Source organism: Carica papaya, chromosome 4, assembly GCF_054855325.1.
Source record: "Carica papaya isolate Zhongbai chromosome 4, ASM5485532v1, whole genome shotgun sequence".
Taxonomy (NCBI): Eukaryota; Viridiplantae; Streptophyta; class Magnoliopsida; order Brassicales; family Caricaceae; genus Carica; species Carica papaya.
Genome location: NC_142312.1, coordinates 2918057 through 2930564, shown reverse-complemented (window position 1 = coordinate 2930564; position 12508 = coordinate 2918057). Strand labels below are relative to the sequence as shown.

Sequence of the window (12508 nt, the reverse complement as noted above, 5' to 3'; positions counted from 1 at the left end):
AACAACATTTTCTATCATGCAAAAGCTTGATGATGACAGCGACAATTGGGAAAAACAAATCAGGAACCAGCCAAAAGCATCCCTTAGAAAAATCAGAAAGAAAATCCAAGGGTCAAGAACCTTATCCCAACTGCTAAAACAATACCAGGCCAATAGAGCAATTGCTCTACTCTGCCTTGGACGACCAGGATGCCGTCTATCTTGCTGAACTCAAGGACCCAATTCTCCTTAGATTCAAAAAATGCAGAGACCACCCTGTCTCTGCTCCAAAGATGTTCGAATGTAGATGAACTAAAGCAGATTCATGGACGGATGCTTAAAACAGGCTTTGTTCGTAATAGTGTCCTCACGAGCAAGTTCCTTTCTTGCTGTGTCTCAACTAATTCCAGCAATTTAGTTTATGCGCAGATGGTTTTTGACAGAATTAGCAGACCAAACACCTTCACGTGGAACATTATGATCAGAGGATACTCACAGAGCAATGAACCAGAACAGGCCCTCCTGCTCTACACCCAGATGATTTCTCATTCAGTTGAACACAATGGTTATACCTTCCCATTCCTGCTCAAAGCCTGTTCTTATCTTTCGGCCTTGCAAGAAGCAAAACAAATCCATGCCCACATCGTTAAGTTGGGATCTGGCTCAGATGAGTATGCCATAAACTCCCTTCTTCGTGCTTATGCAGTATCCGGGAGCATCCCATCTGCAAATCTGCTCTTCAACCAAGTCTCAGAAGGCAATGTTGTTTCATGGAATTCAATGATTTATGGCTATGCAAAGTGTGGGAACATGGAAAAAGCTTTTGAACTTTTTGAAAATTTGCCAATAAAGAATATTATCTCATGGACTACAATGATTTCTGGCTGTGTTGGGGCAGGCATGAATAAGGAAGCTTTGAACTTATTTCATGCAATGCAGGATGCAGGTGTCAAACCTGATAATGTAGCTCTGGCAAACACTCTATCAGCTTGCACAAATCTAGGGGCACTGGACCAAGGCAGATGGATTCATATATATATAAACAAAACAAGAATAGAAATAGACCAGGTATTGGGCTGTGTTCTTATAGATATGTATGCGAAGTGTGGTGATATGGAAGAAGCTCTTGAAGTGTTCAAGAAAATGAAGAGGAAGTGTCTCTCTACCTGGACTGCAATAATTTCTGGTTTTGCCATTCATGGTCATGGAAGAGAGGCACTTAATTGGTTTGCACAAATGCAAAAAGATGGAATCAAGCCTAACGCAATCACCTTCACAGCAATTTTGACAGCATGTAGCTATGCAGGACTAGTTGCTGAAGGCTATACATTGTTTGAGAGCATGGAGAGAAACTATGACCTGAACCCAAGCATAGAGCACTACGGTTGCATGGTTGATCTACTAGGCCGAGCAGGATTGCTTAAGGAAGCAGTACAGTTGGTGGAAACAATGCCTGTACAACCAAATGCCATCATCTGGGGGACACTGCTGAAAGCCTGCTGGATGCATAGAAACGTTGAATTAGGTAAACATATAGGAGAAATTCTGATTGAAATAGATCCTAACCACGGTGGCCGATATATTCAGTTGGCAAGCATCCATGCTCTGGCAGGGGAATGGGACCGAGTAATTGAAGCAAGAATGCGGATGAAACAACAAGGAGTTTCAAAGCTTCCAGGATGCAGTTCAATAAGCATCAACGGGATCGTCCATGAATTTTTAGCTGGACATCGATCCCACCCAAATATGAAAGAAATACAATACATGTGGAACAAGATTGCAGAAAGATTAAGGTATTCAGGATATAAACCTGTCATAGAGCCTCTGCCACTTGATCTGGAAGACGAGGAGAAAGAAACAGCAATACATCAGCACAGTGAGAAGCTTGCTATTTCATTTGCACTAATAAAAACCAGACCTGGAACTACAATTCGGATCACAAAAAATCTTCGGGTCTGCGAGGACTGCCACATAGTGGCAAAACTTATTTCTAAGATATATGCCAGGGACATCATAATGCGGGACAGAACACGGTTCCACCATTTCAGGGATGGGAAGTGTTCTTGTGGGGATTACTGGTGAAAATAGTAGCCACCAAATACACTCATGGTAGAAAAATAAATAACAAATATGTCAATCGAAGATGCAACAACTTGAATTTTACATTATTGAGAATCCATGATTATCCGAATTACTCGTTACAGCTTAAAAGGATTACAAGATTGAATACAAAAATATTTTATTGTTTCCATAAAAATGAGACCAAGAAGGCTAATAACATGAGAAAGTAAGAAAAAAAATCTCTCGCTACCAGAACTTATTAAGTGGTACAAGCTGCATTCAGCAATTCAGACAATGCTGAGAAACTGGTTTGCCGTCCATGATGATTTGGGCTCTAGCTGGACATTTCCAATCTGAGTGCACATGTAAAAATTAACAAAAACTTCTCACTAGAAATGCTTACTGCATCAGACAAGAAGCACACGTAATAACTGTTTGGTCAACATGCCATCCTTTTGCTGGGCAGTTCCTAAGCTATCATTATGAAACAGGCTTGTGCTATCAAGATACAAAATGATCTATCACGTAACTAGGAAAGAATGTATGTTAATACCTTAGCATTTTCAACGCAAACAAAATCTCTATAACATGCTTCCATCTGCAGATGTGGGTTCCACAGAACAGTATCCAACCAACTAAAAAGGCAAAAAACCACACAATAGCCAAATATATGTGAGAAAGTGAGGGGAAGATCAGACCAAATTCAGGTAAAAATATGAAATGATGTTTGACCTAACTTACTTTGTATTCTTTATAGATACTATGTCGCCCAGCCCATTATTGAGCTGTAACTCCCCAGGTGCATCAAGGTAGATGCAATCTACAAATCCAGGAAAAGTGATCACATCCCTATATGAGAATATAACAGTTAGAAAAGTGCGGGTACATCAGCATCGAGAACCATAGAGATTTGTAGTTAAAAGTTATGTTTGTTAAGAATGGATGTGCAATACTGCAATTCTTTTTTTTTTTTTTTGCAATAAAAGAATCAAAAGTAGAGAAGGGAAGAAGATGCATCCAACTCGTGATGAGAATTATGTATGATATTTATACATTATTTTCCAGACTATCATATGATATTTATAGTCTTTTATTCCTGAATATAAACATTAACTCTCATTCTCTGAAGAAGAAAATTAAGTATTTCTGTACTGCAGCCATAAAGCAAAAAGAATGTTGCTGACCTTTCCTCCTTACTCTCCACCGGATTCTTTGGATCTGGATCTTTATTCAGAGTTTTGCAACCTTTCAAACCTCTCACAGATGCACCTATTATAGAAGCCTGGATGGTAACGTTTAATATTAAACTATTACATTCATTTCTTCAAGTCAAATAATCAGTAAATATATACGATTTAGAAATATCACTCTCATAGCACACAATTTCCCATTTATGTATTGACTTCTGGAAATATGACTAACTTATCAACTTATTTTGATATGAAGATTTCCTACAATCAATGTCAAGTTATTCGGTCAAATCTTATTTGGTGATCCCAGAATGAAATCCACCGAACTTTGGATTATGCTACTTACTCTGAAGTATGTATGTAAAGCAGTACTGAATGAAAATGGCTTATCGTCAGTGTTTGTAACTTTTAGCTCAGTGGAAATGCTCTTTTCGTTTAGGACCACCTGAAAAGAACTGAACAAACTAAATATGATTTGTAAACAATTAAGCATATATCAAAATGCAACACGATCATATCCATAGAATTACCAAATACTCTGAGGTGACACTTAAGATACAAATCAGATGCATACAAAGTATAAATAGACGAAATACATACATGTGGTTGCAGTAGAAAATGAGAAATCAACCACTGACCTTAAATAAAGTCTGGAAACTGAAATCCCACATGGCTCGACTATAAGGGCCATCCTTTAGCTCAAGGGTTACAGCAGGATTGCCTTCTACATTTTCTGAATCAACAACGGACCAATCCATGTTTCTTGCAAAGCCGTGCTGTTAGTAGCAGCAATGAAACCTCCAAAGTCAAAACGAAATGATACAGAATAAAGAAATTAACCATGAATGAAAAAGGTAATTTAGAGGGACTTAGCAGTAGCTTTCTCAGGAAAGTTCAATTCTTTTGCAGATATGGAGTGAATATAAAAGGGTGCGAGCATTATTTTCTTATAGCACACAGCAAATTTATGAAGATATATTTACTTGATGATCAATATTATACAACTCCTAGAAGATAACTGCATACTCATCAATATGGTAGAATCAAGAGTGAACATTTACTTGGCCAAGATCATTGTCAGCAATTAGTAGTACTATTACCACTGAGTCTCATTTTTCAGCCATTAAGTAATAATTTATCTGATGAGCCATGAAAACTAAACTAAACCTATAAATTATGGGATGAAGCGAGACAGATGAAGGTTGCCACTGGAACTTGGAAGAACTGTGGAATGTTCATACCTGCTGCATTGGGCCAGGTCCAAACTGGGGGAAACAATGTGGAATTCCTCCACTGTCCAAATAACAAAAGGAATCAGGAATTTTCTGAGTTCAAGTCATTACATGACCAAAGAGAAAAAAGAAAAGGACATCCCTTTTTACCAAATGGATAATGGATAACCAAGAAAGATTTAAAAATATATTTAAGACTGGTTTGAAAAAAGAAAAATCAAGAATTTTCGTAGAATTCGTTTCAAAATTCACAAACCAGTTTAATTAGAAGCCAGTAAAAATTTCATTTAGAATAAGTAAACTTGAAAACATAAAAAAATTTGAAGTGGAATTGAAACAATGGACTATTAATTACATAATCTTTTATATCTTATAGTAGAATTTTCACTACCTGTTATAAACTTAGTGTAGGTTTCTAAATGACTAGTAAAAAGAAAATTGATTTATTCCAAACATAGCCTAAAACTTGTACCAAGTAGGTCCAGTTTACTCATTCTCTATTCTTCTACTTCTTTCCTGTTATTTACTTTTACTATATGCAAATGCAAAAGACTACAATCTCAAAAAAACTGCTCTGAAGTAGCTGGCAATTACAACTACCAAAAAAAGGAATTATAACCTGATAGGTTTTTTCTTGTTGAACACAGCATCTGGCCGGACAAAAAGGAGGTCCTTACCACCTGCTACTTTCCAAGATGTAATGCAACCCCCAAACAAGTATATCTCCGCCTCACTGCAAAATCCACAAATAAATTTAACAAAAAAAAGGTTTACTTGCAAAAATGAAACAAAAAGGGGGGAAAGAAAGCAAGTTGGTGAAGAATGCAGACCTGCCCTGAGGAGAAGTGAGCACAACTTTGGGCAAATTACCTTCCCCTTCCGTGACTTTCACTCCCATTGCAAACGCCATACCAGAGTATCTGCTTCTCAAACCAGGTTGAAATTCAATTCCAAAAGGAAAAATAATTATATAATATAATATGAAATTTGAAGACTTTGAAAGTTTTCAGGTGCCTAATCACAGAGAGTAGAAATGTCGATGCACGGGTATGGACTCACCGGTTGACTCGCAATGAGCTGCGGGGGTTCATCGCAGGAAGAGAGGAGGCCATCGAAACAATCGCCATGGTTTCCTCTCTGCAACCAATGACAAGAAAAATGTACAAACCAAAAACACAAAGCTACATAATATTCATATATATATATATATATATATATATATACAGTGTCATTTCGTTTCTGCAATTAAAGATCGGGTTGCGTTTGGAACGCTAGAAAATATTTTTGGTATACAGATTCGGATAATATATATTTCTCGTTTTTACAGTTGCATGGGCCAGTCCAACGGGCCTTTAGTTTAGGCCCATTAGATTGAGAAAGTCCCAACTCAAAGGGCCCAAATATTAGGAACCACCCTTAATTAGTACATTTACAATTTTATCCTTTGTTGATTGCTTTTTCTTTTTTGTAATTTAAATTTTTTGTCATTAAAGAAATTGCTAATTTTTAACTTATTATCTTATATTTTCATTTAATTTTTTAAGTTATTCATTGCGAAAATATATATATATATTATATTTAATATAAGTTAATACATTCATATTAATCACAATAGAAATTTTAAATGAAAATACACAAAAGTAAAATTTAACTCTGAATTTATAATTTTTTATTAAAAAAAAATGATGTAGGAACCATTCAATTTATAGTAATTATTAATTATATATAGTTAGATAATAATATATGTATATATATATATATAATGAATTCACATCAAAATGCTTTTTCTTTGTGTCAGCTTGAGTTGGGACAGAAGTAGATCCAATTATAATTACTAGAAGGGGAAAAAGAAGAAAAGTTAAACCGATGTGGCTTGCCATTTTTCTCAGGGAGAAATTCCTTTGGCTAAAATTGCTTTTCTTACATATACATATGCATATACATATATATATATATATCTGAAGCTGTCGTGTATATATGTATATATGTGTATAGGCCATGACAATGCAAAGGAGAGAAGGAAGAGGAGCTGATTAGGTGAGAAACTGAAAAGAGTAAATTTCCATCAAAGCTTGTAAGCAACACACTGAAAGAGACTTCAATATCATTTTTGACTGACGTAGAAGCTGAAATTTGCTAGCTGACTAGTTTTGAGTCAATATTTTTTCCTTTTTCTAATATATATATATATATATATTATTTTATTTGTTCTGTTATAAAATAATTAAAAATTAGATATATAATTATTATTCATGTATTAAAAGTTGCTAATAATAATTAAATATATGTCTATTATTAAATTGCGAAATTATTTAAAATAATTAAGTTATATTTTTATCAATTTGTATTTGTAAAAATTAATTTAACTAAGAAAAATAACCCAGCAAATATTATTTATATATATCCTTTAATATATATATGTATGTTCTTTGAATTTATGATTCTAATATTAATATGTGTAATACACTCGGCAACCAAAGGAACAGAAACCAACTTGTACATCAGCCTATCTAAAAAGTACTGCTAATTAATTAAAGCTTAATCTTCAAGGAAAAGGAACAAATAGCATTAGATTCTGTTTACATTTATGTGTGTACGCGTGTGTGTGTGTGTGTGTGTGTGTATATATGTGTACGTGTGTGTATATATATATATATATATATATATATATAATATAATATAATATAAAACACGATCTACCCAAGCTTAGTTGTAGATGGGGAAAATGCTTATAATAAAAGTTACCAATCAGAGGATTACATATATATATATATATATGTATGTAATTCCTTACCAGCTATTTCCAGAACACGCAGTTGTAATTTATACAATTCCCAATCGTATGCAGGCACTTGGAAGTTCATAAGGTTTTGTAATATACGAGACATATATTCTAATAAGCAGGAATATATGCATTTTGTACCTCTACCAATCCCACTGAACATATATATATGTTTTAATTAATTTGCAGAATACGTTAATTACGTTTTTATTTTTGATAAAATTAAATAAGTAAAAAAATAAAAGAAAGTGGAGGCATGGGGCCCCCTCCAAAAAACACAAGAACCAATTTGAAGTGATCATCATGGCTTTGCAATCTTATCGAAATGGCTATCAAATTTTACACACAAAATTAGTATCTTCGATCACTAGTCCCCATCAACCAACTAATATATATATATATATATATATATATATATATGTATAGATATAAACATGGTGGCCACAATCAATTAATCCAACTGGCTGACTACCAGAGAGAGACAATCATGATTAATCAAAAACCCCTTTTGCTTTTAGCGTGCAATGAACTTATGATTATGATAATCTCCTTTGTTTAAGTTAATCTTTTTTTTTTTTTTTTTGGGTAAACCAAATTACTATATGTTATCTTTAAGTGATTTAGCCCTTCAATTTTTTGTTAATTGCCCCCAGCGATATAGCCAAGGATTTAATTATTTACATCTTGAAATCAATCATCCCTCATTCATGTATATATCACACACACACACATATATTTTAATTTACCAATTAGGGTATTCGAATTAATTCAGATTTGCGTACAATAAACAATTCATTTTTTTTTTCTCACTAATATAATATAAAGATTAAAAAAATCAAACTCTTCTAAACCTAATTACATTATACCCATAACTAATAAATTAAAAAAAACAAAAAACCAAATACCACCCAAAAAGCAAAAGAAAATTAGACCTCCCAATTCTTTGTTTAGTGATTATCTCACCCATTTTAAAAATTAAATTAAAAAAGTAATTTAACATGTTACATGGTTGCTTGTTACATAATTTATGAAATAAATAAATTTACTTATAATTCATTTAATATCAAAGAATAATAATAATTTACTCATTATTTATGTGATATTAAAAGTAAAAAATTATTAGTAGTAAAATAGGCAATTCTATCTTCCCTCAATTATTTATTCGTCCAAAATTCAAAAATTATAAATTAAAAATATTATAAGGTAAGAAAATTGTGTGATAAATGTGAAATTGCGGTCCACTTTTTATATTAAAAATAAATAAATTAGAGGGCACGAGCAGAACATGTGGGTGATTAGCCAATATGAGGGTGAGTGGTGGGGTTATGGCACGTGCAGATGTGGCCTCTTTTGGGGAACGCCACGCCCATTGACCTACCACTCTTGTCACGCGCCACCACCACTCATCTTAGATGGGCTCTTTACATGGTTGGTAATACCACGATGAGATTCATCTCAATATATTATCATTTTATTTTTATATAAAAAATTTATATTTTACATCCCATATAGCAAAGTATATTTTACGTTAATATTTTTATACATATATATTTTTTTTAAAAAAATGTTAATTCGAGTCTCAAATTATTTATTTCTCTTATAAAAACTGTTAGATGGAAAGAATTTAAAACTTTTTTTTTTAAATTATTATGGGCAGTATTTTTACATTTTTCATTAAAATACTAAAATATCCACTTAAAATTTTACTAAAAAACCTACAAAGTTGGAATATTTAATTTAAAAACCCAATTGGAGTTTTGTAAAATTTAAATTAAATAACTATCGAGTTTTGGAGAATTATTTCCTCAAAATTTAAATTATTCAAAAACATAATTTAATAGATATTTTAATATTAAATTTTCGAACGTCCAAATGCGAAATACAAAAGAGCCGGACCGGAAGCCCAAAAAAAAATTCCAAACGGAACCTAGTGTCTATGATATCTGATGCACAGATCAGCTTACTCGCCACGTGGCTGTGAGATATGCGTTAGTATCGGTACGAGTGCAAATACGGTAAGATTACCCAATATGAAAATAATAATAATATTATTATTATACTATGAAGTTAATTATCCCGTTAAGATAACCATTTAAACGGATTAATACGAAAATAGAACCACTCACGTTTTTATTTAAAATCAAAAAGCAGAAAAACAGGGACCTTAGATTTGGTGTCCTAAGGGGGGGAGGGAGGGAGGGAAAGAGAGAGAGAGAGAGAGAGAGAGAGAGGAATATCGGAGCAGTGACTAGCTGGTGAGGCAGAAGGTGGTTGTGGTGGTGGCTGTGACCATGGTCGGTGGCGCCAGTGGTGGAAGAAGGATGTGCAGGCTCTTTTCTTGATCCGCGATAGCCACCGGAAAAAGGGAGAGATAAATAGAGAGTCCGACAAGGACAGCGATGGTCGCTGTTGCTCGTTCGGGCCTTTGTTTCTCCGATTTGATCTCCTTTTGGATCTTGTCGAAGGACCCTCTTCTTCTTTCCCATCGTCGTGTTTCTTTTCTTCTTCTTCCTCTTTGTTGACAGCGATTCTGCGTTTGGGCTGGTTCGTCTTCGTCTGGATCGATTTCGACAGAGGTGGGTTGGTTGGTTGGTTTTTTTCCTCCCCTTTGTTTTCTATTTCGGTGATCTGTGTTACGCATTTTAATGACTGGTATTTCTGTTCTGTCTTTTTTCTTTTCTGAGTTAATTTTCCGTTGAATGGTTCGTCGTCAATGGTGGATGTTTGATTTGGTATATCTTTTCTTTTCTTTTTCAATTTTATATGATTATTGTGCAAATTATTTTTATAACAAGCATGTAAACGAGAGAGTGAGCCTGGGTTGATGAGAGATGAGAAGGAAAATGATTTTCTTGGACGCTTGTAGGAGCATAAGCTTAAGGCTTTTGAGAATCACAGCTTGGGGTTTAATTGCTGAACAATAGAAATGGATTGTGAAGAAAAGAAACCCTAACTTTAGCTGAATCTATTCTCTTCGGTTAAAAATTTCTCCAAATTGGCTGTTTGCTTGACAAGATTTTAGCTTCATGGTAACTGAAATTTTGATCAAATATGCTTGTAGTTGAAGATTGGGTGATATTCAGAATTGATATGTTGTAAAAAGATGTCCTTTAAAAGCATTGTCCGTGAGCTGAGGGAGATAAGAGATGGGATTGGAAGTGTCTCCCGACGAAACCGGGCAAAGTCCCACATTGCTCCGGATCATGCTCCGGCTCCAGAGTCCATTCAGCAGAGTCCTTGGGCAAATCTGCCGCCTGAATTGCTCTTGGACATAATCCGGAGGGTGGAAGAGAGTGAGACCTCGTGGCCTGCCCGGGCTGTTGTGGTCTTTTGCGCTTCTGTCTGCAGATCATGGAGGGAGATTATCAAGGAAATTGTGAAAACTCCTGAGCAGTGTGGGAGGTTGACATTTCCCATCTCATTGAAGCAGGTATACCATTGTTTTCTTCGTTACATATATAAATATATATATATTTGCAGGTCAAGGGTTCTTATGTTGTTATTGTCACTGTAATTCTTCTTATCGCTTTGTTGATTATTTTCTGCCTGTGAATAGCCGGGTCCTCGTGAGTCTCCCATACAATGTTTTATAAGGAGGGAGAGCTCATCATCGACGTACTTCTTATACTATGGACTGGTCCCATGTGAGTTATCATTTTCTCTTTAGCTTTTGTATGTGAAAACATTGATCCACACGTTATTGAACAAGAATGTATTTTCTAAAACTTTTTGGGTTTCCAGCATTCTACTCTTTGGTATTGGGTCTAGTTAACCGGGTAATTTATATGCCCTCTTTCTGTTGGCCTATTGCTGAATGATCTTCTCCAAGAATCACTACAAAATCTGTTTGTTGGTTTTTGGCCACCTGGAGAAACTTCAATCAGGAGATAAAATTGTTTATGTTCTGACCAGAAGAAACCTAATTTTGGATAATGCTACTTTAAATGTTTTCTTAGCTAAGTAAAACTGTTCTGAAGGCATTATGAAGTGGTACCAAGTGATCTCTAAGAGGGATCCATGTTGTTAATTCTCTTCTATTTGCAGCTGAAAATGAGAACCACAAACTGTTGCTAGCAGCCAGAAAGAATAGGAGGGCAACATGCACGGATTTTGTCATATCTTTGGCTGCAGATGATTTTTCGCGAGCCAGCAATACATATGTTGGTAAATTGAGGTAAGTCTTATCCACCAGACCTGTTACTTATATTCATTCATCTTTTGTTACTGACAAATTAGTGACATCTTTGTCAGGTCTAATTTTTTTGGTACCAAGTTCATCATACATGACAGTCAACCTCCATGTGAAATGGCCGCGATTCATCCCAATAATAGATCAAATCGCAGATTTCATTCGAAGCAAGTATCTCCTAAATTACCTGCATGTAATTACAGCATAAGCACCATTTCGTATGAGCTCAATGTTCTCCGAACTAGAGGACCAAGAAGAATGCATTGCATAATGGAGTCTATTCCGGTCTCTTCTATTGAGGAGGGTGGTACTGCTCCAACACCAGCCTCATTCCCGCAGTCCTTAGATGAGCAGTTATCTCTCTCACCTGCGTCAAAAGGAAAGGAACCCGCCATAGAAAGTGGATGCCCAAGTAGTGCAGAGACGCCAGTGGTAGCTTCATACTTATCACAACCACTGGTTCTCAAGAACAAGGCACCTCGATGGCATGAGCAGTTACAGTGTTGGTGTCTTAATTTCAAGGGAAGGGTTACAGTGGCTTCAGTGAAGAATTTCCAGCTTGTAGCAGAAATTGGTCCATCACTAAATGTTCCAGCTGAAGAGCAAGAGAGGGTAATCTTACAGTTTGGAAAAGTTGGGAAAGACATCTTCACGATGGATTATCGATATCCTCTCTCTGCCTTCCAAGCATTTGCAATCTGCCTCAGCAGCTTTGACACCAAACCAGCCTGTGAATGATAACAATTTGGCTGACCTTTGATATAATCACCTTCCTCGAAGCTTCCTTCTGATTCTGAAAGTATTTATATGTTCTACACCGTAGCAACTTCGTGAAAAACCATTTAGAGCCAAGTCTTAACTGTGCATTCAGTAGTTCCTCCGATGACGGGGTATGACTTCTATGTTATTGCATCATTTTGGCTATTGAAATGAAGTTTGAAGGAAAAAGTTGAGTTAATTTTATGTAGTTGCAGCGATGTTAGTTGAGATAACTGAATTTCTAACTAGCCTGAAACTTAAGGGAAACTCCTTTGTCTTCTGCAACATCACTGACAGTACCTTCTTACTTCCTGAT

The 12508-nt window shown here is 35.2% G+C and overlaps 3 protein-coding genes across 6 annotated transcripts; 2 read left to right on the top strand and 1 right to left on the bottom strand.

Moving 5' to 3' along the window:
• The first annotated feature begins 189 nt into the window (after positions 1 to 189).
• LOC110822258 (Tetratricopeptide repeat (TPR)-like superfamily protein) lies at positions 190 to 2164 on the top strand. The gene has a single exon (XM_022052322.2). It carries the CDS (start codon positions 190 to 192, stop codon positions 2059 to 2061), a length of 1872 nt encoding a protein of 623 aa, XP_021908014.1. The 3' UTR covers positions 2062 to 2164.
• On the bottom strand, positions 2124 to 5730 carry LOC110822259 (Galactose mutarotase-like superfamily protein). 4 transcript variants are annotated; one of them, XM_022052325.2, is made up of 10 exons: positions 5522 to 5730; positions 5293 to 5385; positions 5082 to 5195; positions 4472 to 4523; positions 3869 to 4006; positions 3637 to 3675; positions 3225 to 3322; positions 2782 to 2889; positions 2594 to 2675; positions 2124 to 2393 (listed from the first exon to the last, which is right to left on the bottom strand). In XM_022052325.2, the coding sequence occupies exons 1-10, from the start codon at positions 5587 to 5589 to the stop codon at positions 2328 to 2330; spliced, it is 858 nt and encodes a 285-aa protein (XP_021908017.1). In that variant the 5' UTR covers positions 5590 to 5730; the 3' UTR covers positions 2124 to 2327. The 4 variants fall into 4 exon arrangements, with proteins under 4 accessions (XP_021908017.1, XP_021908018.1, XP_021908015.1 ...); XM_022052326.2 differs by having other exon boundaries at positions 2124 to 2442; positions 3577 to 3675; positions 5522 to 5729; XM_022052323.2 differs by having other exon boundaries at positions 3577 to 3675; positions 5522 to 5727.
• A 3700-nt stretch (positions 5731 to 9430) lies between these two features.
• TLP2 (tubby like protein 2) lies at positions 9431 to 12391 on the top strand. Its single transcript, XM_088217338.1, has 5 exons — positions 9431 to 9820; positions 10306 to 10674; positions 10801 to 10888; positions 11289 to 11418; positions 11496 to 12391. The coding sequence occupies exons 2-5, from the start codon at positions 10348 to 10350 to the stop codon at positions 12169 to 12171; spliced, it is 1221 nt and encodes a 406-aa protein (XP_088073464.1). The 5' UTR covers positions 9431 to 9820; positions 10306 to 10347; the 3' UTR covers positions 12172 to 12391.
• The last annotated feature ends 117 nt before the right edge of the window (positions 12392 to 12508 follow it).